We start from the raw sequence: 26,286 nt of genomic DNA on the forward strand, positions 1-26,286 counted from the left end.
TAAACTTTTAAATGGCATGTTGCCTTTATTTTTATTTTTTTTATTTTTATTTTGCAGCCATTGCCAAAATGGAATGTAGTGTATTAATTTTAAATAAAAGGGCATTCATAATATATGCATATCTCTGTGCTCAACCTGGATTCAATAACTCATGAACAGCAAAGTTCACAGAATGCTAGCCTTAATCATTTGAAGCTTTTGAGTGTTTAAGTTTTGAAATTTAATTATATCTCCAACATCCCCTGATCCCCTGAATTCTTAGCAACAAATTTTTGGAGGTGCTAGAGTCTTGCTAGCAAGTACTAACAAAGCATGCAGAAAGCTAAGCACAGTGAAATACTTCTTTTTCTGCAATTGCTCTGTGAATGTGTGTGCTTTCTATTGTTTTTGATGATCACAAAAAGAATAAAAGCTTTGTCATTTTAGTGCACTGCTTGTTTGAATGATTCCGTTGGAAAAATTAAAATATTAAATGGATACTAAACTTCAGCACAAGACTAAAAGATAGTTTCTTACTGCATTTCACAAGTCTTTGGGTATTTGAATGAGGTCTGGCTTGCAGCAGGGTTTAAAAAAAATGGTAAAGCATGTCCCATAAAGAGGGCTTTTATTCACATGCCTTACAGACAGATGGAGATGAAAATTGGGCTGAGATCAAGCCATTTGCAGCATTCTCATAGGCTTCGATTTTCTTCTCATCCCCACCACAGATAATCTCAAATGATTCAGTAATGACCAAAAGTGCAACATTGACCTTTACTTCCCAGTGGATTACTGTGTTACATGCTGTAAACGCATGCTGTAAACGGCAGGAAGTCCATTTTGTCCTTCCAGGAGGAGTTCAGTGTTGTACTTGGCTTTCTAAGTCTTCAAAGTGTAAGTGGAGGCAGAGTGCTTAAGAGTGCTCACCTGGTAAAGCTTTTATGAATGTGTTTTAACAGCATATTCCTTTCTGTGCATTAAAGGCTGATTCTCTGATTCTTTTGCTTGAAGGGAATGAATTAGGACATGCTTCTTTGGTATTATCAGAACTTTTGGGTTTTTTGCTTTACTTTTAATCACGTTGTTCCTAAGATGTATTTTTCTGAATTTAATTACAAATTTGATTTTCAAAATTGGATCAAAATAATGGCATAAATGTAATAAATAAGGATACATAAGCCCATCCTTCAGAACTGGTGATAGAGTGCTTTCGGATCTGATCTAACTTTGTGATACTGGAAGTTCGGTGCAAGAAAGAATAACAAGCTTCTGACAAAAAATGGACGTTTTTAGCTAAGCACGCCTTTGAAAAAGTCTGGACAGCTTTGCGGAGTCTCAGCAATAATAATAGAGCAGCTGTTGCAGCACAAGTGGTTGTTAAAACTAATGTGTTTTAAGATTTAATTTTTGCCTTAAATCACCATGGATGCTATAGCTAAAATTACTGCTGGGGTATTGGTAGACACTGGTTGGAGCAAACCCAAAATTATTCCTGTTGAAACCTCTGAAGCTGAAAGGAGATTAACTAATTCTCCTCAGAGGAAGTCTGTGTTCTTCATTCAGAAGTTAAAATGCTGGTTCCCATAAGCTAGGGCTTCTTACATTAGAACTAAAATACACTTGGGTGTTTGTTATGCTGTGAAATAGAATTTGGATACTTGTATTATAATTCCTTTCTATTTCATTGCAAAAATCCGTTGTTTTCAAGAAATCATGGTGATTTAAGTATGATACCTTACGTGGAGCTTTGGAAAGTACAGTCTATCAAAATGCAAAATTACGTGGAATAGCCTATTGTAAAGGAAACAGGTCAATACTTTTTTTAACAATGCAGAAGGAAAAATAAGTTCAATTATACAAACAAGCTTAAGTCCTTAGTAAAATGCATTGTTTAAATGAGTATTATATTTAGTAACTAGTCTGGCTGCTTTGTTCTTTGTCATTATGTTAAGAATTCACTTTTAACAAGTGAGCAAGACAAACTTAAGTACAAACACTTGAGTTTGTCAATGGTTAGGTCAAAACATTTAAGTCCTTACCTAAATGGAACAGAGGCAAAAAAATTACAGAAGTGAAAGGGAAAAAAATCCATCAGCTCAACTTAATTTTACAAAATGCAGCTGAATTCCTTCATGTTAATTTTTAATGATACTTCAGAAAGGAGGGTAGCACTTCAGTCAGGGGTCTGACAAGCTAGTCATTTGCAAATAAATCAAAAGACAATCATTACAGCAGCAAGAACCAGTGAATGATGTAGTTTTGTTATTCTTTGATGGGCCTCACACTCAAGTTCTCTATTAAAAATGAATGTATTCAAGAGGCTCTGCATTAAGAACACAAACAGTTAAGGGCACTTCAGATGCTTTGCTAAGAGCTGTCATAGAGCTCAGAGGACTTTCATGAGAGATGCAGGCTTCTGTAGTCTGCTTTACCAAGGAGCCACAGAACATGGGCAATTAGTCGTGTTTGTCTATGTTTGAGCAGCTTTCTGCAAAGTTTCCATTGTTTATTCATCCTTAGGACCTCTCTATATATCTCAAGATCAGCAGTTAGGTAATAGTTATGTTATATTCGAAGGCCTCTATAAAGAGGAGATAAGTACTTTTATTTTAAGACTTTCAAATTCACGAGCCCCAGGTCTGGGGGTGTACTCTAATGACACCAGTTACTGATACCTAGTCTTGGTTAACAGAACTGTCCTTGACTCCTTCAGAAAGGGGTTTTGCTTTCCAGAGTGAATGTGTATACACTCACAGGCACTCGGGTATGTACTCAAGGGTGTTTCACCTTAACAAGCAAACGTACACTGTCTATTGAGCAGTTGCATTTATATTTAAAGTAACAAATGTCCCTTTTTCTCAACTCTGAAAACAACCCCTTGCAACTCTTGATCAGCAAAATTGCATGAATTGTGCATTAAAACCTAACTTTCACTACTTCCTAGACAACAAAAATATTTTTTAATGTGTTTGTGAATAAAAATATTTTTTACTTAATATTTGAGGGCAGTGAACAGGAGGTGTGTGAAATAGCATAGTAGATACATAATTTTAAGTACTTTAAATGGTGTGAAATAACTCTATTAGGCAAACTGCCTTTTAAATGCAAGCAGACTTTTTATGATTAATAGAATAGGCATTTTAGTTTTCCGTGTAGATATCTCTTATCTGGCATTTGTAACAACAGCAAGAAATCTCAAAATAAACTTATTTCATAGCACGTACATTTAAGTTTACCTAGCGCTGTTGCTGAATTAAGGTTGCTGTTCATACATGGTCATCAATGATGCCAGCTTTGGTAAAGACAAACTAAGAGGAATACACTTTTTTTTTTCTGTTCCGATATTAAGTCAGGTGTGATAGTATTGAGACAATAATTTTAATGGAAGATTACTGTGGAAAGCAGGAAAGTTGGTTATGCCCTCTTTTTTAGAAAATAAATTAAAGAAAACATCTAACTGACCTTCATTGGAAGGTAATTATAACGTGATGCTCATGATGTTGCATTCTTTTATCTTACCATATGATGTCGTGTATGCTGTGTTATTACAGCGTAGCTCAGATATTTGGGACTTGGGGTCGAAAGATCCAATAATATGGACAATTTCCATGTTTTACAGACCTTACTGAAAATAGGTGTGTGTTTTGTTTCCTTATAGCAACAGTAAGGACACTTACCTCAGAATAGGGAGACTTTTGTATAGGCCATACAGGCCAAAGAACTTTTCAGTAGACACCAAGTGAGTTTCTTACTCTACTCTTTCTCTATCCCCTCTTGTCACCTGCTATGATTCATACTGGTTTCTGTCCTGAAAAACAAAGTTAATCTCATTGGTCTAGAGCAATTAACTCCTTGAATTCTAAACATCTTAGCTAAACATCAGCCAAACAGATTGCTGTGTAACAGACTACCTTTCCACAGCTGATGTACCCTGCTTTCTGGAGAGATGTACTAGGTATGTGGAAAAGTGCCCTTTAGTACACATGTTTGGTTTTTTTTCTTTTAACAGAGAAATACAAACAGATTTGGTAATAGTTAAGTCTGATAACCAGTAATAGTTAAGTCTGATAACCAGTAACAGTTAAGCTGGTAACTTCCAAATATTAACTTTGCTATTACGTATATAGTACTAGTACTAAAGGCTAAACATGGAATTATGGATATTTTATGGTTGTGGCCCAAACAGAATTGAAAAGACCACTGTGGTACTCTGTGAAATTATAACTGTTTCAGTTGAGAATAGAGATATGTTCACCTTGTTACAGGGGGTACAAATTTCCTGTAAAGCAACTGTGACTTCATTGCCCTTAGTTAAGGGAAACCTTCTTATCCTTAGGAAGAAACCATCCCAGAATTCTTTGGAAGCTTCTGCAAAACTTTATAGAGTGGATGTATCAAATATCAAGATTTGGTCAGGTGGAGTGCATCATGTCAGAGAGATGAGGTATTTTACAAGCCAAGATGCTATCATGTATTTTGTCTGTGTCTGTCAGAGATTGGGAAAGAGGTGTTAAAGCTTGCTAATTATATTTAGATTCCAAATCACCTGTCTGCTAAGATAAAACTACAGGGTGGATTTTGTATCCTAATTATTGTGTGACTGATGTATAAGGATCAACATATCACAATGTCTACTTAAAAAAACCTCAGAATTATGGGAAGGTAGAGGAAAAGACTTGGTTTAACAGTTAACAGTTTTAGTCTGATTTAAGTGAGTTTATCTTTGCTCAGTTTTAATACGTTGCATAGAAGGCCTAATGATTCACAGTAGTGACCTCTTGTTTCTTCTGTCTTAAAATATAAAAAAGCCCCCCAACTAACCAAGAAAAAAATCTTTATGGGTTAATTGTATGACAGAGATTGACCGGAGCTGTCATAGGCTGTGTTCTTGACTGGATGCTGATTTTGGTTTTGTGCAACTGTGCTACAGTGACTGAAATAGCTATTTTTAAGGAAAACTGAGGAAGCTGTATAGGTACCCTGAGGGTTAATTATAATAGTGGTTCTGAATTATGGGCAGATGTATAGGTCTGAAAATCTGTGAACACAGGTAATACTGAATTATGAGAGAAAAAGATCCCTTTACCCCACCAGGAATCCAGTGTTTAAGCTGACATGCCAAAATGGGAGATACGATGTACAAGATACATAAAGCTGCTGAAAAGTGGGACTCAAGCTCTCTGTCCTGCTGTAATCTCTGTTGATTTCACCGAAGGATTGTTCTGTTCTTTACTGGTTCCTAACTTTGTTCTCTTGCTGGTCATGGTTTCACAAATTTGCTGTTATAGACCGTTACATTTTCTGATCTTTCTTTTCCTTGTGTGCATTATTTTAATTCTCTTTCATTATAGATTTTAAAAGTCTGTGCTCTTTGTATCCATTCTTCCTCACTTCTGTTTTAGTATTTCTTTTGTATTCCCGATGGTATATTCCTGACAGTAAAACTAGTTTTACCTTCTAATAGGCAGATAAAATTGATCATGAAAAAAGCATTTTTCTTCTACGCCTGTTGCCTTCATGTTATGCTGCTTGATAATTTCAGTAATAATAAACCTACCTTTTAAAAGGCTTTATCATGGACTTAATGGATTTCAAAAACGCTCTGCTTGTTAATGAACTATATACAAGGACCAGACTTGTGCCTAAATGTGTATACAGATTAGGTGCTTTAGACATGGCAGATGTCCTAGAGTAGCTAACGAAATCTCTTTCCTTGTCTGGGCTTACATATTTAGTATTTATGTTTGCAGTAGTATGAAAAAGGGGTAATTTTTTTGCTACTTTCTTCATTGTCTGAACTTAATATAATCCTGTATATAGTTAATATGTCAAACCCCCTAAAATGCAGTTTTTAATCAAAATACTTTTCCTCTGTAGACAGAAATCGCCAAGAGATTGAATACAATTTGTGCACAAGTCATCCCATTTTTGTCTCAGGAAGTAAGTAAAACTGTTCAGCTGTTAAAGTGCAATTATGTTGTTTTTCTGTTTGCAAATTAGCTAGTTTTAAGATGTTAATTTTATCACAATACACAAGTGTAAGGAACATCTGTTATAGCTGAAGTGTGCAGACCCCCTGCTAATTTGATCTAACAAATCTGAGTTCAAACTAGTGACAATGGCTCAGCCTCAGTCATTGCCTGAGGGGAGTGGGAGTCTGTAAAATAGTAGCAATACACGAAAGTGCTTTCATTCCTAATCAGGGTGATTGCTTATTAGATATTCAGTTGTCAAATGTAGATCTAGTGAAATAAGCATGCTTATGTTCTCTACATAATTTGTATCAAAGGTGAGTATTTAGCTCATATGGAAAACACTGTTTAAGGTTGTAAACCTACATTTGGTCTGAATGACTGTGATTTTAACATGTTGTAGGCAGCTGCTGTTACATTTTGAAGCTTGTTATTTTCAAACTATTTTTTTACCAAGAGTATTTGTAATTCTTGATTTCAGTGAATCAGTTTTCCCTATTTGAAATTTCAGTCGGTTTTGCTATGTGGGCACAGAGTCTATAAACGTTAAAATTGACACTAATGTAAAGTTGACATTATTGTCCTGTCAACTCAATTAAAAATTATTATTCATCTGCCAGAAAACTAATAATGAAGTGGTGTGGGGTGAGAGATAAGCTGGCTGCCTTGAGGTTTCTTCTTTCCTTTTGAACAGCTGAAAAATAGGGCATTGTTACCTTTTACCTGCATGCGATGTCTTGCAATGGGTAGTGTGGGCTTCTGCAGACAAACTGGTTATTCAAGTATTTGTGATCCTGGTTTGATATGGTGTGGTCAATACTTTAACCCAAATTCCTCCCTATACCCCTTCTTCTTTCAACAGCATCAGCAACAAGTGGCCCAAGCTGTAGAACGTGCCAAACAAGTGACCATGGCTGAATTGAATGCCATCATCGGGGTACGTGGCCTTCCAGGTCTACCTCCTACAGTGTGTATAACTTGCTTTCATATCTTACTGCTTTGCTGTTTTTAAAATAAACTTAATGTTTTGATAGCTAACACTGTTTTGATGCCCAGTGTTGCTGAAGTGTTTTTGCTTAATACAGATTTTAGCAGAGCTAAAGGTAATAGTTTACTTTGTCAGAACATAATTTTGTCCAGCAGTGCTGCATATAACAAAATGTTTTCTGCAAGAAATATAATTTTATAATTTTAGGAGAGCTGCTTGTTTATTTATGGAGATTGTATGTCAGTTGAGCTAGATACTTTTTCCTCATGCTTTTTGTGACACTTGAGTTCTTGGAGCTTATACAACTATTCATTCTTCTTTCTTTCCCTTTCTTGTGAATCTTTCATGAATTTTAAATTAGCAAGCTACTGAATAGAAACTTCACTTGCTTTTGAAGTAGTATTAATTGTCTGACACAGTGTTCTAATAGCCTTTCACCAAGAATGTGCTTTTAAATATGCTAAAAAAGTTAATACTACTTGCTTGTGACTGGTTGTCAATCACAAGTCATTTGCTTTGTATTAATGAACTTTTTGAACCATACATTCCTTCCACTGTATGAGTTCATTTCCCCCGCCACTAAGTCTGGAATATTTCTCATGTTTTCTGCCCTTCCGACTAAGTGAAAGAAGTAGCCGAAACAAGAACCTGTCCTTTCTGATTTTATTCATATGTGAGTGCCTTGAGCGGATTCAAATTACTCATTTATCAATTTATGTTAATTGCTTGTGAGAAGATGCCCTGCTGGTCTTTATAGTTCCCTCAGACACTTTGTAATGATAATTAGACATGCTGCTGTACGGATTAACAGTGCCATAGTCCAATGACGTCTACAGACAATGGAACCAGTTAATCCATCTGTGCTTAAAATTACATCCCAACTGGAGATGGAAAAAAAAAAAATAGGAGTGAGGGAGGATTAAAAGAATGAGCCTCAGCTTGAAAATGCTCCTTTCATCAGTTTCTCAATTGCAGATCTGCAGTCGGTTTGCCTGTGGTAAGCTATTGGCAGTCAATTAGGTGAAATAAACTGGGAGGGTGACCTTCATTTCCTTTTAATAGCTTTTCCTCCCTGAAATGGGGAGCTTCAGTGGATTTTCAGCTTAAATTTTATTCAAGCTGCTTTATTACACTTGACAGATTAGCTTTGCATAAACATACCCCCCCTTCAAATCTGTGCTGTTTTTCCTTCGTATCAAATTTTGACTGTTACTTAGTTGATTTGCTAATCACATCTTAGAAACCCACACAATTACGTCTGTATTTGTCAGAATCTCCTCTATGCTTTGCTTGTGTAATGAGTTCGTTTATGAATACCTGACTTGATCTTTGAAATACACAACATGTACATTTGTGGTATTCGATTAGCAAAGATTAGAGAACTGTACTTTCTTGCATTTTTTTAAAACAAATTGCTTCTTAAGGATGAAAATGGAATGGAAAACCCTTCATTAAGAAAAAATTTTAAAGAAGAGTTTAAGCAGTAAAAGGAAACATATTAAAATATATTTTTAAATATTCTTTCTTGCCTTAAAATAGTGCTACTTAGACAAACCAAATTTTGCTATCTCAAGCATGTAATCTAATTCTTTTTAAAGTCTGCACAATACAGTCTTTTAAAAGCCATAGGATCTAGAAGTACCACATGCCATTAAGAACTTCTGGAATGTTTTTTTGGTGGGGGGGTGGGGAAGGGAAGCTCTTCGGAAGCAGGAATAGCAGCCTCTACCATTTTTGCTTTCTAATTACCCTAAAGTCACCTGAAGAAATACTTTCCTGTGTCTTATGAAAGACTTCTGAATGATGCCATACAAATCCAAAGCTGTGAGTGAGGAAATTAACATGCTGGGCACAAAATTTATTTGATCATGTAGATGCATGCACTTACATAATGCCAAAATTAGATGTATGTCCCAGTGATCTTTTACAGTCTTATTAATCAATAGTTACCTTGTGCCACACAATGAGTTTCATGCTCTGACATATGCTTGGTTTTGTTTGAAAGGGACGGTGTATGTCCTGGAAAATCTGAATAGCATAAAATCAGGCTGACAATTCAGTGGACCTTTGCTCCCCCTCACTGAGCACTCAGGGTGTCAAGCCCTTTCCCCAGAGGGGAGGACACATCAGAAGCCTGTCTGTTCCTACAAGCGGCAGCTGCACTGAGGGTGAGCACGGCACAGTTTGATAGCAGCTGTCAGTATTGTTCAGGGACCCGACTTAGTGTAAAGAACAATGGAAGGGCCATGCTGCTAAAGTGCAGTGTCTTTCAAGATAAGAAAAGATATAGTAATTTAACGGTTTAGACACCTATTATGAGCATGAAAGATCATCAAACTTCTTTTCAGAGTGCAAATCTGCTGGACCAGTCTGTAACAGTAGAAGATGCAATCGAGTGGCTTCTGGTGTCACACTACCTAAAATACATGTATAAATCTTGAGGATAGGAGGGAAATTTCGTTTTCCTAGCTGGTATTAACTTGCCTGGTTTCTCTTGACTGCATAAAATTCTGCATTTTTGCCAGGATTTGCCTTTTTTCCTCCCCTTGCTTTCTGTCCTTAAGGGTCATTGTTTCCTGGCACCAGATGATTTAAGAGTTTCCCAATTGGCTTCCTTCAGCTAGAGCAATTCCTGTTACTCCTGCACGATGTGTGAATTCTGGAAGGGTACAAAGACTTTTTTAATTACTGGGAATAATGTTTTGAAATACAAAATGATTTTCAACTATATTTATTTTATACTTTTTATTTCCAGTTGAAAAGAGGGAAGCCTATTAGAGAACGGACTATGAGGATAGAGACTTACAGTCTCAAAGGACTGGGATTTTTCAGAGAATTTGCCTACAAAATCAAAAGCCAGGCTTTGGAATAGGTGTATAGCACATACAAAACAGAATGAATAAATTGACACTTTTTAAAAAAAAAAGTAATATAGTTGGCCTCAGTGAGCTTGCAAGCAGTGCTAATCCCCTGTGTTGATTAAAAATTCTTACTTCAGGAAAAAACCCTGGATGATGTTTGGTTATTAATAGTCGTACTTCTGGCCTTACACTTATCCTACATGTTCTTGAAGGCTTTAACTTTCAGCCATGGGGTAGAAGTGTGGCTAAACAATCTCTCTTCAATTTTTTTAAAAATAGCACCATTTAATATTTATTATATTAGAGTGGAATGAAGTAGCAATTTTGCTAGATAAATGATGAACGAAGGAGAAACCTTTAACTAAAAGATAAGTGCCCCCATTAACTCCTTGGCATTTCTGCAGCTGCAGGCTGTGTCCATTTCTGGGGTTAAGGAATAATCTAGATCATGGTATGAAAGAATTAGGTAGAATATTATGGTTTAACTTGAAGGGTTGTTTTGACTTCTTTGTGGGTGGTTTGAGGGTGTTTTTGTGTTTTGTTTCATTGTTTGCTTGTTTTTTTGTGGGGTTGTTTTCTTGAGATATGTCTAGAAAATAACAGGTTCATGCTAGGAAGTATGAGTGACAGTTAAATTGGTATGTCTAGGTGTGAACAATACAAGATTAGATTTATTTTCTAATCAATAAACTAGTTTTATGTGTAGAATATGCAAATGTCTGAATGAGAAACACAAGCAGCAAACTGGAAACTTTCTTCAGCACTGTATTTTTGATGCATGATTTTAGCATACAACTGAGAAGCCAGGTATGTCTTATTTTGCCTTTTGAGGTGTGTTGCTAATGATTCTGTGAAATATGTATCTTTTGGACTGACAGTGCTCCTGAGACAGATTGAGTTGTTGGCCTCTGAGAGGCCTCTCCACTGTTGCATGAGTTGATTGGCTAAAGGATTAGCAAAATGTGGGATTATTTTTTCTCTCTTGGCTGTGGTTGCCAGCTATCTCTGGGATTGTAGTGTGTGAAGCTTAAGAGGATGAGGTTAACCTCTTGAGGGTTTATTCTTATGAGTGTGTAGTTAATCCTTAGAAAGCCTATAAATAACTAGGCTGTATATTTCATTATAAAATAGAAATACAGACTAGAGCAGAAATGAATGCAGAATTTAGTGCAAGGGAAGAGCTAAGCAGCTGTAGCATTACTTTAGATCCTTCTCAGCCATGATCTGCATTATGTGCTGAGGGAGGGGAAATTGCCTAGTTCTTTTAAATTAAATAAAATGAGATCTAGTGTACACAAGACACTCTCCTCACTTTTAACATGAACTCCCTAACCACAAGTCCAAATTACTGAACTCTGGCAGTAGGAGCTCTATTGTGCAGCACATCCTGGGTAATTCTTCATATTTTAGAATACATAGAAACCTTAGTTTTATCCTAGGATTCTGTCATGGTGACTGCTTTTAGAATACAAAGGCTTCTGACTTAGTTTACAAGTTTAAAATAGAAAGCAAGGGAGGAAGTTATTTGTCAGCATGGTAATCAGTATTCTCGAAATACCAGCCCCCAAGCAATGGTCAGATTTCTACTGTTAGTGCTACTAAGCTTGGAGGAAAAGTAACAAAGTGGTATTGATGTGTATTGGTAACTTGACCTACTCAAAAGAGAAAATCTGGGAGAAAGTGTAAAATATGAAAGAATGGTGTTAACCAAACTTGGTTTCCTCTTGACACCCTACTCCCACACCCACACTCTCTGTAGGACTGATGGGGAAATGAAGAATCTTGGAGCAGCAATACAGAGGAAGGTAGTATCTAAACAAGACAATTTTCTGCAGAAGAAGGTATTAAGTCATTCTGGAGAGGGCAAATTTGCATCCAAAAGTCAAATGGAATTGAATTGCAGGCCAGACCTCCTTTGTTGTGCGAGGCTTCACGTGGGGTGGATGGAAAAATCTTCACCTTGGATCTTGCCCAAAAACAAAACCAAAAGAACTTCAGGTGGCTCTCATCTAGATCTAATATCTAAACTACAAGTCAAAGGTGAGGCCAAGCATACAGTTGCAAATTTGTGAAGCCTAAGAGCTTTCAGGAAGGAGTGTAAGGATGACAGTTGAACAGAAATATTGTTAACTACTGCTGGAAGCTGATGGATATGCAGCTGCAACTGTGAATGCAGAGAGAAGGTAGATTCTTACGAGATAACGTGTGAGGTACCAAATGTGAATTGGTACCACTTGCTAGATTCCTTTTTACTGAGTGGATGTTGGGGATATGACATGTATATATTGAATGGTGTAGGGCTCAAAACTGGTTTGTTTTGCAGCAGGGGTGAATGGTAAGTTTGGAAAAACGTGTGGTAATAATGAACGAAAGAGTCTCAGTGGAACATGTGGCTTCAGGAAGGCTTAGATAGAAGGATTTGATATTGAAGTGTTGATTAATTAATTTTGTGAACTTGTCTCCAAATGATTCTGTTAGACTGGCTTGGAAAGAATGGTTTTGGTGGAATGTAAGGGACTGAAGTTGGATAAAAATGCTGAAATACCACAATTGAAAGCAAGAATTTGCAGAATGTGGTTGGAGCAGTATGTGTTTGTATTCATATATGTAATTGGCACAGAGGGTAAGTTATTTAATCCTAGAGGAAAGGATTACTTCCTCTAGAAAGTGATTCAATTCACCTCTCTTGATTCAAGTATATAGGCAGAATAGCTTACCATGTTTGAAGATAGTGATGAAGTGGATAATATTCATAGAAACAAAGTTATTAAGTAAAAGGAGACAAAATGAAGAGATGGACATAATTTTCCTCTTACAAATGTCAGCTTTCTGTTTATATTTAGTGAGATATGTGAGGGAATTGGAGTAGATAAAGAGCCAGTAGGCTGTGATAAAATACGATGTAACCTTCAGTACTTGTCTGGAAAGTAGTTGGAAATATGGAAGGTTTGGAGGAGGAAGGAGTTGGGTGGGAGAGGTGAATTGGTTGGTCCAAACAAAAGAAAAATTCAGCTTGGTCTGCATATGAGGAGAAATTAAATGCAAAGAAGTTAGTGGAGTAGGGGTGAAGGATGGTTATGTTCACGGAGTTGGCCCATCCCAGCGTGGGTAGGAGTAGAGAAAGTTGTTGGGAGTTAGCATGTTGAATGATGTAGAGCTCTAAGTTGGCCTGCTTTGCAGTAAAAGCGGTGCAGAGAATGAGCCATATGGATTTTGAGAAGGAAACACTGATAATCTGAGGAGAAATAGTAGCCACTGCATGGATGGGAGTGATGTGGACTGCACAGGCAAAATACACCTTGAACTAGGTGCCAATGTCAATGATGGAGTCACTGAGAGTAGGACCGTGCAGAGGAAGATGCAGGTGGAAGAAGGTACAGGGGGACACAAGTGCTGTAAATATTAAATATTGGAAATGTGCAAGAAAACAGCAGCCTGCTTGCTGTGTTTATCATGGGTGAAGAGCATGACAGACTGTTGAGATAGGGAGTGTGTGGGAGAACAAGACAAGAAGCTTGCTTTCCTTTTTCTTGCATAGAGAGAGGCTAGCAGAGGCAGTTAGGGTAACTTTAGGAAATAGTAAAGGCAGAACAAAGACACAGTTTTCACAGCATTTTGCTGTAACTCTTCAAGATGCATAAGAGTTTGTTTCAATTGCAGAATTTCTGTTATCTATCTACTGCATTCTTTTTGAACTTATTAGAGTACTTGCTGAACTACCAAGGTTGCTATCTTGTATAATAGTTAATTGCCTGGAAGTAATGCAGAGCTACCTGAAACAGTATCTAGTACTGTTTATAATGTTGCTGGCTAACTGGCTCTGCAAATCGAATACTTACAAGCAGCAATAGTGAGGAAGTAAAAGCACGAATTAGCAAAAGTGCTTAAGTGCATGTTCAGAAATGATTGTTGTTTGGTGTGTCAAAGTCGTTACGGAATGTAGACAAAACATACAAGAGTCTGGTCTTGGCTTGGAACAGTAAATAAAGATTGGTGTAATGCTTTTCTTATAACTGTCATATTTTTCTTTTTTTGATGTCTCTGAAATGTTTTTATAGTTAGTAGTTGATGGGACAAAAGGGTGTTGAGTATAATTTCAAATCCTCTATTTAACTTCTGCATTTTAATTTACCAAAAAGCTTTGCTACTTAATCATTTCTGTCATGTTCGGCAAGAGTTAAATTTCTGGAGATTAAGAGAGCCTGGAAGGAAAAGAAATACTTTTTTAGATAATCATACATCAGTAATAAAACCCTCTGGAGTAATATCTGTAAGTCATTTCCAAATTGGTGCATGCTTGAACTAGTTGTTTTTGGCAGCTGTGCAGCAGGAGCATGCTTTTGAAGTGTTGTTGGATGGTGGTGGTATGCTAACAGTAGCTAAAAAGGCAAATACACAGATTTGAGGTTAGAAGGTGAGTAATAGCAGGAATTTATGGTTGCCGCAGAAATGAAATGTGCTGGCAGTTTCTGCAGACCAGAAGCAGTGTGCACTGACAGCTTCATTCTAGAGACTTCAGGCTTGCATCTGAGTCTTCAGGGAAGGCAATATGTACTTGTCTAAAATTAAAGAAAAGCTTTGTTCTTCAACTGACTTAGACTGACAGTGATAGAGGAATGCAAATGGTTTCAGAAAGCCAGCCTTTGTCTTGCCTGGACCAGGAGATAAGGTCATCTTCTGTGACTTTTAGACTGTGGTTCTGAATTTGTTACTTTCGTTTAGAGTCTGGGAAGTCCTTTGGTGGAGACATGTTTTCCCGAGCAAGGATCATTTTTTCTGTGGCAACTGCCTCTACGCCTCCTGTCCTGTGGCATCTGTTTGTTACAAAGGCTTGTCTGGCTCCTCCATTGGTGCAGTCTTCTTCTCCTGTTTGCCTTTAGCTTTGCTGTTTATCCCTTATTTCTTCAGAATTTAGCCTAAGAAAAGAAAAAACCAATGTAATTTTATCTAAGTTAAATAGCAAGGCAAATAACATAATTATTATAAGGGCCCTTAAAAGCATGGTCTTCTGATTCATTTCTATTTAATTTTGGGTTTTTCGCTATGAAGTATTTGAGACAGGAACTGTTCTTAAGCCAGTCCTGGAATATTCATTTTTAGAAGAATAACTGTATATACAAACACACCAAAGATCTATATTTTTACATAGAAGTATAAACAGTCAATATATATGTAACATATACAGAACAGTATGTAAAATATATAGTATATGTCATATGTAACAATGTATTAGTGATATGTTAAGATGTAAAATATTGTGTATGTATCATATAAAATGTGGTGTGTTTGTACATACATAAAAGGTTATACTAGCAAAAGGGCTTCTTTAGTTTGTGGGCTGCTTATTGTGTTGCCATTATAGCTGCTGATACAAGCTCTGCTCATGCTTCAGTGGGTCTGCACGTGGTACAACTATGGAGTTTTAGGTTGACTTGCAGTGCATAAAAGCACAGAGGAAGGAAGAAAACCCTTTTCTATCGGCAAAAGCCTTTGTGTGAGTGCAGCTATACCAGCGGAGTGTTAATGCATCTTGGGGAGAAGATGTCACTGAACTAGAAGAATTCCATCTGCTGGTGATGCCCCACATCCTCGCTGCAGGGCTCTGTCTGCATGGGGTAGGATGATCCACAGCATAGAGAGGTTGCTAGTGCAGACCTACTCCAGTGAAAACACGAGTCGTGCTGGCAGTGCCATATAATTATACCCTCTATGTTAATAGGGTGTTAGAAATCCTGCCATTTAAGAATTATCGCTAAAAGTTTGTTAAATAGTTAATTGCTGATCACTTTAGTGGAAAAACAGCTGATGGGCTTATTCACTGGGTGCGGTGGCAAATCATTTGGGTGGGGTCACCCACATTTCTCATTTACTGTTTACAAAAGTGATCTGAAGTGCATTATCTCTTATCTTTCTAATTCTGGTGCCTGGGCTTGCCCTCGAAGATGCCAAAAGGAAAGGCAGTGAAACCTAGCTGTTTATGGAAAGACAGGGAGGTGCAGCAAAGATAAGAGTTGCTGCTCAGATTCATGCTAAGGGAAAGATAAGAGTCCTTTCTCCCTCGCAATGTATAGTGGTAATGTAGAAACTAATTAATGGTTGGTTAATAACCTACCCTTGAATATTAATTTTTAAATGCTTTTTGAATCATATTGGGAAGCGTTAAGGACCTGTTTCTCAGTTCTGTAGGTGTAAAGGTAACTACAGTATTAAAATTTTAAAATGTGATCTTGTGATTCAGCAAAAGTACTGGTATTGGCCATGTAATTAACAGCAGCCCAAGCCCTTCTGTGTTGGAAGACCTTTTTGTTCTCTTCTCATTGAAAAAACTTAAAATTTCTCATAAAAATATAAAGTATTTTAGAATACAAGCCAAAAAATACATGTATCAGAATCAAAGAATGGATAAGGTTGGAAGGGACCGCTGGGGACATCTGGTCCAACCTCCCTGCTCAACCCAGGTCATCCCAGAGTACATGGCACAGGATTGTGTCCAGATGGTTCTTGAATATCTCCCTTGAGGGAGATTCCAAAATCTTTCTGGATGACCCATGCCAATGCTTGATCACCCACACAGTAAAGAAGTTCTTCCTCATGTTCAGGTGGAACTTCCTGTACATCAGTTTCTGCCCATTGCCTCTTGTCCTATTGCTCAGCACCACCGAGCAGAGCCCGGGTTCATCCTCTTGACACCCACCCTTCAAATACTCACAGACATTGATCAGGTCCCCTCTGTAATCTCTTCTTGAGACTGAACAGGCCCAGCTCTCTCAGTCTTTCCTCATACCACAGGTGCTCCATTTCCAAAATCGCCTTAATAATTTCACTAGGTGAAGGCTTCACTAGGGCTGAGTAGAGGGACAGGATCACCTCCCCTGACCTGCTGTCAATGCTTTTCCTAATGCACCCCAGTACCGCATTGGCCTTCTTGGCCCCCAGGGCACACTGCTGGCTCATGGACAGCTTGTTGTGCACCAGGACCCCCAGGTCCTTCTCAACAGAGCTGCTTCCCAGCAGATCAGACCCCAGCCTGTGCTGGTGCCTGGGGTTATTTCTCCACAGTGCAGGACCCTGCATTTGCCTTTGTTGGATTTCAGACAGGACTCTGCCCATCTCTCCACCCTGTCAAGGCCTTTCTCAATGGCTGCACTCTGGGGTGCTGGCCACTGCTCCCAGCTTTGTGCCATCAGCAGCCTGCTGAGGAGGCACCTGTCCCTTTGTCCGAGTCACTGACGAAAAAGTTAAACAATACTTATTTTGAACCTTTGAGTACACCGTTAGTGACAGGCTTCCAACTAGGCTTCGTGTTGTTTTGAAGTAGCATCATGGATTACTTTGAGCATGTTGCTGGGTCTCCTGTATCTGATTTATTTTCTTTTCATAGTTAAAGTGACACAAGGGTGTAGTGTACTTAAAATCACTGTATCAGCGGAGCACTGAAATAAAACTTCTCTGCCTTATTTCAGTTACCTTAGAGCTGAAATTAATTTGTGAAAAAAGGACTGTTTGGGGAATGTGTGTGGCAAGCTGCCTTTATCCCAGTATAGCATCAGTTTTCTGTTTTATGAGAGGCAACTTATGCAACCCTTTACTGCTTAAAAGAAGTTATTATGCAATTGATACTTGTTAGTGTGGTTTGTGTTGTCTGAACAAGCAAGAATAGGAAATGGGAAAAAACTTTGAGGAGCTTTTTGTTCAGAAATATAACAAAATTTATTTAACTTATATCTTCTTTCTGACTTGGATATTTGCTTTCTGACATAAATTCCCTTCCCCGTAAAATTGTGGGATTTTGTTTGCTTTTTTTGTGGGAGTGGAAAATCAGTGTGAAGACCCCAGGACGCTACCCTATACATCTTAGTTAATAAAGCATGAGAAAGGAACAGGAGTTTACCCATGAGACAGTTGGGCCTTTAAATAATCATGCCACTGCCACACAACTTCTGTATGTGTGAAATATACAGCTTTGAATAGCTTTTGACAATGTTGTCCTTTTATGGACTTAAATTTCTGTAGGACAATGACATTTCATGTGGTTTATAGATGGAAGAGACTTGCTGAAGACACTTTGTTTCTGAAGGGACATTCTCTTCCCTCGTTAGGCACTGTGGCTTGTGCACATAAGGATAGTTTTCAAACAACTTCTACAAACCCACATGCTTGGCTCATTAGCTAGACATGCTGTGGTGGGCACTTCAAAGTTTGTTTACTGTGGTATAGTGTGGCTTTCTTTCTGACAGGATTTAGAAGATGAGGAAGCAAGGAAACCAAACTGACCAAAATAAACAGATATTTCAAAGGAATTAAGAAATTATATAGTACCAGACTCATTTTTCCAAAACTTGTTTAAATATGGAGACAACAGTATGCAGTAAGAATTGGCACAGAGTCTATTGGCGGGCCTGTCACTAGCCTACAAAGATGATTAAGGAACTGGAGCATCTCGCTTATGAGGAAAGGCTTACAGACTTGGGCCTGTTCAGCCTCGAGAAGAGATGACTGAGAGGGGTCCTCATCAATGTTTATCAGTATCTAAAGGGAGGGTGTCAAGAGGATGGATCCAGGCTCTGTTCAGTGGTGCCGAGCAATAGGACAAGAGGCAATGGGCACAAACGGATGTATAGGAGGTTCCATTTTAATATGAAGAAGAACTTCTTCACTATTGTGAGTGACTCAGCACTGGAACACATTGTCCAGAGAGGTTGTGGAGTCTCCCTCACTGGCGATATTCAAGAAATGTCTGGACACAATCCTGTGCCATGTGCTCTGGGATGACCTGGCTTGAGCAGGGAGGTTGGACCAGATGTGCCCCTGTGGTTCCTTGAAGCCTCAGGCATTCTGTGATTCTGCAGTCCAAGAATCATGGAAGTGGTAAGGTTGAAAGGGACCACTGGAGCTCATCTGATCTACTTGTCCCTGCTCAAACAAACTACCTAGATCCAGTTATGCAGGACTGTGTCCATACGGCTTTTGTGTTCAAGGATGGAAACTCCAAAGCTCCCTAGGCTTTGCCTGTGCAAGGGGCTCGGTCAAAAATGAATCTCTCCTAATGTTCAGGATGAAACTCCTATGTTTCAGTGTGTACCCATTGCCTCTTGTGCAGTGATGGGTTGCAAAGATAAGGGACTGGGCTATGTCATATGAGGAGGAGCTGAGAGACCTGGGACTATTTAGCCATCTCTAGGCATATTGTTGGATGCTCTCCATTTTGTCCATGTCTCTTGAAAGGTGAAATCCAGAACAGGACATAGCAATCCAGCTGTAGTTTCAACAGTGATAAGCAGAGAAGGATCCCCTCTCTAGACCTGCTGGTAATACTTTGTCTAATGCAGCCCAGGATGCATTCACCTGCTTTTCCACAAGGGAACATTGCTGCTGGCTCATGCACAACTTGATACAGAAGGACCTTTTCTGCAAAGCTGTTTTCTAGCTATATGGACCCCAACATTTATCTGTCTATGGGATTGTTTCTCCTGGTGTAAGATATTGCACTTGCCCTTGTTGAACTTCATGAGATTCCTGTGAGTCCATTTTTCCAGCCTGTTGAGCTCTCTTTGAATGTTAACACAGCTGTCTGGTGTATCAGCCACTCTTCTCAGTTGTCTAGTGTCAGTGAAAGAAGGCAAACTTGGACCTTAGTTTTGTAAATTGCTGCAGTGGTACTGAAGATTAGGGTTGAAATAGGTCAAAAGGAAGTGTCTTGTGGGGACTATCAATACATTTTGTGTGGTGATATTATCAAGGAAAAAGAAACATCTAGAAGCACTGAGAAGGAAACATGACAGCTGCTGCCAATGCGAAATTGGGAAATGAAGCAGTAAGCAGTGCATATTTGGTATTTCATAAATAAATCTGTTCACCTCTGATAGAAAGGTTTGTCTTGGAAGAAACCTTCAAAGATCAAGCCTAAACCCTCTGCCATGGGTAGGGACACCTTCCACTAGACCAGGCTGCTCAAAATCCTGTCCAGCCTAACTTGGAACACTTCCAGGGATGGGGCATCCAGTGTCTCACCCCCCCCAACCATAAAAAGTTTTGTCATTATGTCCAATCTAAACTCCATCTTTCAGTGTAAAACCACAACCTCTTGTTCTGTAGCTACAAGCCCTGGTAAAAAGTCTCTTTCCAGTTTTTTACAGACCCACATTGTATATAAAGATCACAGTAAGGTGTCCCTGGAGCCTTCAGGGTGAGCAACCCCATCTTTGTCTTTTTTTCTTAGGCAAGGTGTTCCAGCCCTCTGAGATCATTTTTGTGGGCCTTCTCTGAACCTGCTCTAGCAGGTTAATGTCCTTCTTGCACTGTGAACCCCAGAGCAGGGCATGGTACCCCAGTAGGCATCTCATGGTGTAGAGGGAAGAAGAGGGACAGAATCAATTCCTTTGACCTGCTGGCCAAATTCTTTTGATGCAGCCCAGGACACAGTTGGCGTTCTGGGCTGCAGATGCAATGATCCAATGATTTATCTTCTAGCACCTCCCAGTCCTGAATTTTTAGCGGGGCCATTCCCAAACCCTTTGTCCCCCAGTCTAGGAATTGCCGCAGCTCAGGTGCCAGACATTGCATTTGGCCTTGTTGAACTTCATGTGTTTCACATGGGCCCACTTCTCAGGCTGTCAAAGTCCATCTCGATGTGACCAATTCCCTTAAACGAATCAGTTGCACTGCAAAGCTTGGTGTCATCTGCAGACTTGCAGAGGTTGCAGTCAGTCCCATTACCTGTGTCATTGATGAAGATGTTGAGTAGTGTTAGTTGCATTTTGGACTCCTGAGGGGCACCACTAGTTATTGGTTTCCACAGAAGTGTGAAGCCATTGATTCTTTGGGTTGAGTTTCATTGACTCTTCAGATGCAGTCATCCAGCAAGTTCCTCATCCATGTAATAATCCATCCCTCAATGCCCTATTTCTTTGAGTGGCAAGAATTTTGTGGGGGACCATATCAAAGACATTCCAGAAGTCTTAAATAGATAGTATCTGTTACTCTTCCCATGTCCATGGATACAGTCACTTTTTCAGAAGAATGTGAATATAATCTTCTGAGAGATTGATTGTTGTCCTGCAATATGTCCTCCCATATAGCTGAAATACTCTTTGGAAAGTACTTACAGAAATTTAAATGCAAGTATTAATTAATGGCTTAGACCGTCTAATGAGTTTCCTCCTGCCAGATTTGACTGCTGGTACTGTAGGTTGTGCATGCAGGGTTTTTTTAGGATGAGGGGAAAAACTGGATGTGACAAGAGTATAGTCTTGAGTTACTTCCTTTTTTGAAAGGTTATATTTGCAATATTGGTTTTAAGAGTATTTCTAAACAGTGAGGGAAAAGGTTATTCCTTGATCAACTACCTGTATGTGCTCAGACAGTGGCTCTCTTGTGTTTGTTGGCCACAGACATTTGATGCAGGTTCTCACTTCCTTATGAAATTCAAGGAAGCACATGAAAAACCGGAAGATGTCCCTTTGGAAAGGAAGTGAATATGATAATGAAACTGAACTCAGTAATACATGTTTTTCTCTCACGTCTTTCTGCCTGCTTGAGTTGAATAAAATCACATTTCTTCTGTTTTACAAAAGTTGATATGACATAGTGTCTTTTTAGGTCTCTAAATGACTTATGTATTTTCCAGATATTTTTCAGAACACCTCTATGGAGCTTGGGGGTATCTGTTGATAGTATTACTGATGCTAGTGCTGATAAGATTTTCGAATTTTTTTTCTGTGTTTATTTTTCAAGTGTTTATTTAGAAGAGCACAAGAGAAGACAGTTATTGCAGTTTGGGACTAGGCATAACCTTTTTTCCACTGTTCATTTACAATCACATCTGAATTTTTAATTCAGTGCTTTTCAAGAGATACAGAAGAGTACATCAGACATCTGTTCTGTTTAAGAACAGAAGAATGCTCTGTTTAATGATAGGAATTTAAAAACAGATATTTAAGTTTAAAAAGTGTTTAATTAAAATATGGTGTTTGAGACTTCAACAGAGCTGCTTAAAGGTGAGGAGTGGGATTGTAGGAGCTTGTGTTCTATCTTTATGAGCAAGAAGCCTAAAGGAGACCTGTCACGTTTTAATTATAGGAACTCTATTTCACAAAGACATACTAACTGTCTCTGGAAGTCTTTGTCAGAGATTAAAAATATAATTCCACATTTTAAGTCCTGATTAAAGATCTCTTTATAGCTGGACTTTACCTAAAATGTGGGAGGTAAAAAGCTGTACTACCTTTAAAATTGTTAGGGAGTGCTCGCTCAGAGACACAAATGCTGTTTTTTGTATGCTGAGTTTTGGGACTTTATGGTTTGGTTATGGAGGTGCTGGGAAATAAAAATCTGAGGCAATAAAACCTACATCTAAACAGTACAGTAATATGGGTTTGTAATTCCTTTTCTCCCATTGCAAATAGGAAGAACTTCTGGGTTTGCAACAAAATGGTGGGTGAACTACCAATGTTTTTAAAATCACTGCTGCAGCTAATTATCTTGGTGCAGTCACTTAAGTATGCATCATTGCACTCTTCTCTACCTTCCCACTTTCCTCTGAAAGTGGACACAGCCTTTGCTCTGCAAGTAAAGATAATAATTGGTACTAAAACGGACCTGTTACTCATCCTTTTTTGAGCACATTTCTTGTGGCAGATGTCTAGTTTTTAATTAACTGCTAATGAACATGCCTAGTAGACCATGATACTGCTGCCAACCTACTCCATTTTATATCTCACTGCTGCTAAGCTCTTAAAAGGTTACAGAGCAGGCATTAGTGTCTTTGAAGTGATGGGAAAGTGATTATATGCATAACATAATTGTTTGTAGGATCTACTATGGCAAATGTTTAGTTAATAAATGCATCTGGTAAACATTGCTGTTATCCCTCTCCCTGGTCTTTCATTTCTTACTTTGTGTGCAGCACATATTCTTTTTATCCCTTCTACAAAGATAATACAATGTGCTTTTAAAAATCAAAGTTTTTTAAATAAAAATAATATGAACTTCCGGAAAGGATCATCTTTGTGGGTGATTCCTCATCTCTTAGGGAGAACTTTAAACCTATTATGAATAAATCTTATATAAGCAATAAATAAGTATGCTGAAGTCCTAAACAGCAGTGAACTTCAGATAATAAACATGAAATCATGGTATGACTTGGGTGGCTTAAAAGATCATGATCAGGATTTCAGTCTTAAGTCAGTTTCATATAGTGCCATTGTCCCGGTTTGAGACAAATTTATGGATCTTTGTGTACCATGCCCCTTAGTAGCCATTTGCAAATCTACAGAGAGGTGCAGAGCAGCTTTGCAATGCACTTTCAGCTCTCATAGCACACCTTGCCCATTTCTCCCCACTATCCATGTGCAATACCACCAGAGAACACAGGACACAACCCTCCCACTCTCAGCTTCAGAACCTTTTATAGAGCATTAATCTGTTCCTCCTTTCTCAGACTTTCAAAATGCATGGTGTGTAGGCTACAACCAGAGCCAGGGAAATGGTAGGTAACGTGCTCTTAACATTTCTTAAAACGTTAACCTATGCTTCCTGAAATCAAGTAGATTAATTTGTTTGCTAATTAAACCAAGCAGAAGAGAGATGAATAAGGGTTACCTTCATACACTTGCTGAAGAGTAGAGACAAGAATGGGAACAGTTTAACTCCTCTTCCTTGTTTTGACCTTCCCATGGTCACACTGCAAAAGAAGCTAATTTGAGCTTACTGTTGGAGAAGGGAGGAGGCTTTTCTCTGTGAAACTGCTTTGGAAGGAGTAAATCACTTTTTTTCCAAACTGGTTTGGAAGGAGTAAATGCACTTAGGCAGTTGCACACCAAAACTAGGTAATGCAGGGTGATAGTGCAGCTGGGGACAAGTAAGACCAATGCCAACAATGCTGCACAGCACTGCTGATTCATGCTGTCTCAGAGCTAGGGTGCAGATGACTGACCTGGCTGAAGTGGTCAATGAGGAAGGAGGTGGCTAAATTACCATCTCTGAGAGAGGCTGCCAAAATATCAGGTTATCTCCTGTTTTGAGGAAATGTGCTAGAAACTACTAAGTATTGTTAAAGTCTGGGAGAAGAGGGATGTCTTCTTGTTCTTTAGAGACTGGATCCAAAAAAACAAACCAAACCCCTGCAATCCTGTCAGAATTTACAGTGCTTCTTACTGATAGTTCTTCAGTTAAGTGAAGCTTCACTAGCAATAACTGATTGATATTTTAGAAAGTGGTCTATTGTGTTAACTACTTAAAATAAAAATGATTCTTAATGCTTCCTTCAAAGTGTTACCTTTTGTGTTGTTGTAAACACATTGAATGAGAAGACTAAGAAGTACCTCACTTCTACCTTGCTTTCTAAACATACTAAAGAGGGTGGTGATCAGATGTATGTATTGAAGTTTAGACTAGCAAGGCTGTTTATGCGGCATTTGAAAATAAATTCCTGATACATGGTGTGAGAGATTTGGTAAATGTGTGGCTTTAAAAAACTGACTAAATGGATTGTGGTAAATTTAAAGATTTTCCTGTATATCAAAGTAAGTAAATGCTGCATGAGAGTTGGGACAGCAGGAAAGTGAAAAATTATCAAGTCCAGTCTAGAGTTCTTAAATGTCAGCCCCTGTGTCTGCATAATTTTATAAACAGCTCAAGGCATGTTTTGGGATGGGGTTAGGAGAAGTAAAAGTGTAGGAGTGCAGTAGTTATATATATAAATAGTAATAAATAAATTCATTTATATGCCAGTAGATGTTATACAGGTATTGCTGACAGTTTGTCTTGAAAAGTCTTCACACCTGTGGAAACACATAAAATATTTCTGCATTATTTTGAGTTGAGGCTTTTTTTGGAATAATGGGTGAAATATTGTAAGCTGCAGTCTAGGTATTATTTCAGTAGCTGCCAGCAGTACTGTAACAATTTTACTTGCTCTTACAGGACTACTAACATTCACCTGGTCAAACTTGAGTTCATCCTGTTCAGACGTGTTTATCTGTCTCCTTTTCGATCCCATGAATTGGATCGTACTGTAGCTGTATCTGCCTTGAGCAGAGGGATAGTGGAGAGTGGCCAAGGTGGAGAGGATTGTTCTGTCTTCTATTCATATGCCCAGACACAAGGAAGCAGGAGAGAGCAGAAGAAAATCTGTTAAACTTGAGCAGATTATGGGAGCTATGACTAAGCTAAAGATGGTTTTGAAGCTTCATTTTCTAAAAAAAAAAACCTGTGCTGAGCATTTTGAACAAATTAAATGGATAGCTGAACTTGGTAAACATTAATAAAACCATGAAAGTTTTAACTAGAAAATATCTTAAAATTTAAACTGTGGGGAAGACATTCTATTGTAAAAACTCTGTTTCTAAAATTGTTTACAGGTTATTTTAGCACATTGGTTACAGGGTTGTATGTCTATGATTTTGATCTTGCAAGCTCCTTTTAAAACAGGGGAAGGTATTCATTAATAGAGAATTCCATGCTATCTGGAATACCTGGATTTTAAGCTCAAAGCTGGTTCCTAAACAGGGTGTTACATCATTAATAATTCCCCCTCTTTCCCCTAAAAACCTTAGCTAGAATAAAATGCAAATTAAACTTTACTAAATATGAAATTCAGCATATCTTTTACATTTTTTAATATTCAGAATAGAAATGTACTTGTTTCCAAACTGGGGGAAGAGAGGGATGTGAGTTTAAATCAATCTTGCCACTGAAACTTTTTTTTCCCAGAGTAGTGATAAGCTTTTCTATAGAAAGAAAAAGGTGTTTGAGTCTTCTGCTGCTGTTCTTTGTTGCCAGAGATGCTGTGGTAGGCAGTAACTGCCCAAAACAACCTATACTTGTTGAACTTATTAGTCAGGCTGCAAAATAAGTATCCAGCTAGCCTTTTTTGGGTAATGGGACGTGAGCAGAGTTGTCCACAGACAGCATGATATAACGCAGTGTATATAGCGTGGTGGGTTAAAGGGGAGAGGCTAGATGAAGAGGAAACAAATAAATATCAAAATCCACTATTGATTCTCAATAATTAACCAAACTTCTACCTTATCCTTCCCAAACTGTGTGCTATACGTTTTTCTTCTGGGGATGATGATACCGCTGGGAGCAGCAGCAGCAGTTGCAGGCTCAGCATCTCTCCCATGGCCATGGACCTCCAGTGCCTCTAACGCCGCATCCGTCAGGACTTCAGCCTCCAGGAATCCCTCCACTTGGAAGCAGTGCTGGCCTTCTTGCCCTCTCTAGTGCTTTGGGTGGGCAGTCTCACTTGGCAATAAAAGATGACAAGAAACATCATGATGCAGACCACCACAGAGGTGAGAGGCATGGCAGGCCTGATTAGGACATTGTCAAATTTGTACGTTGCTGCAAATTGTGTCCATCTCTAAAGAATTCAAATTATATAGAATGAGAAAAAACTGTTGGCAAACTAAAATGTCTGCATATATACCACTGAAGCAAAATTCAGCTTGGAATTTTTTTATATTTTAAAGGGGATCACTAG

The 26,286-nt window shown here is 38.4% G+C and overlaps 1 protein-coding gene across 2 annotated transcripts in view; it reads left to right on the forward strand.

Moving 5' to 3' along the window:
- The window catches only part of TLE1 (TLE family member 1, transcriptional corepressor), an 81,853-nt gene that overhangs the window by 15,743 nt on the left and 39,824 nt on the right, over nt 1-26,286 (forward strand). The window contains exons 5-7 of one of the 2 annotated variants that reach the window (XM_042033727.1): nt 5,860-5,922; nt 6,817-6,921; nt 25,894-26,098. In XM_042033727.1, the coding sequence (XP_041889661.1) occupies nt 5,860-5,922; nt 6,817-6,921; nt 25,894-26,098 (373 nt within the window). The remainder of the gene's footprint in view (nt 1-5,859; nt 5,923-6,816; nt 6,922-25,893; nt 26,099-26,286) is intronic. The other variant, XM_042033728.1, reaches the window with a different exon arrangement.

The sequence above is a fragment of the Corvus kubaryi genome, unplaced genomic scaffold (genome assembly GCF_017639235.1).
Source record: "Corvus kubaryi isolate FWS band 111438036 unplaced genomic scaffold, C.kubaryi_AGA036_p1.0 37357, whole genome shotgun sequence".
Classification (NCBI taxonomy): Eukaryota; Metazoa; Chordata; class Aves; order Passeriformes; family Corvidae; genus Corvus; species Corvus kubaryi.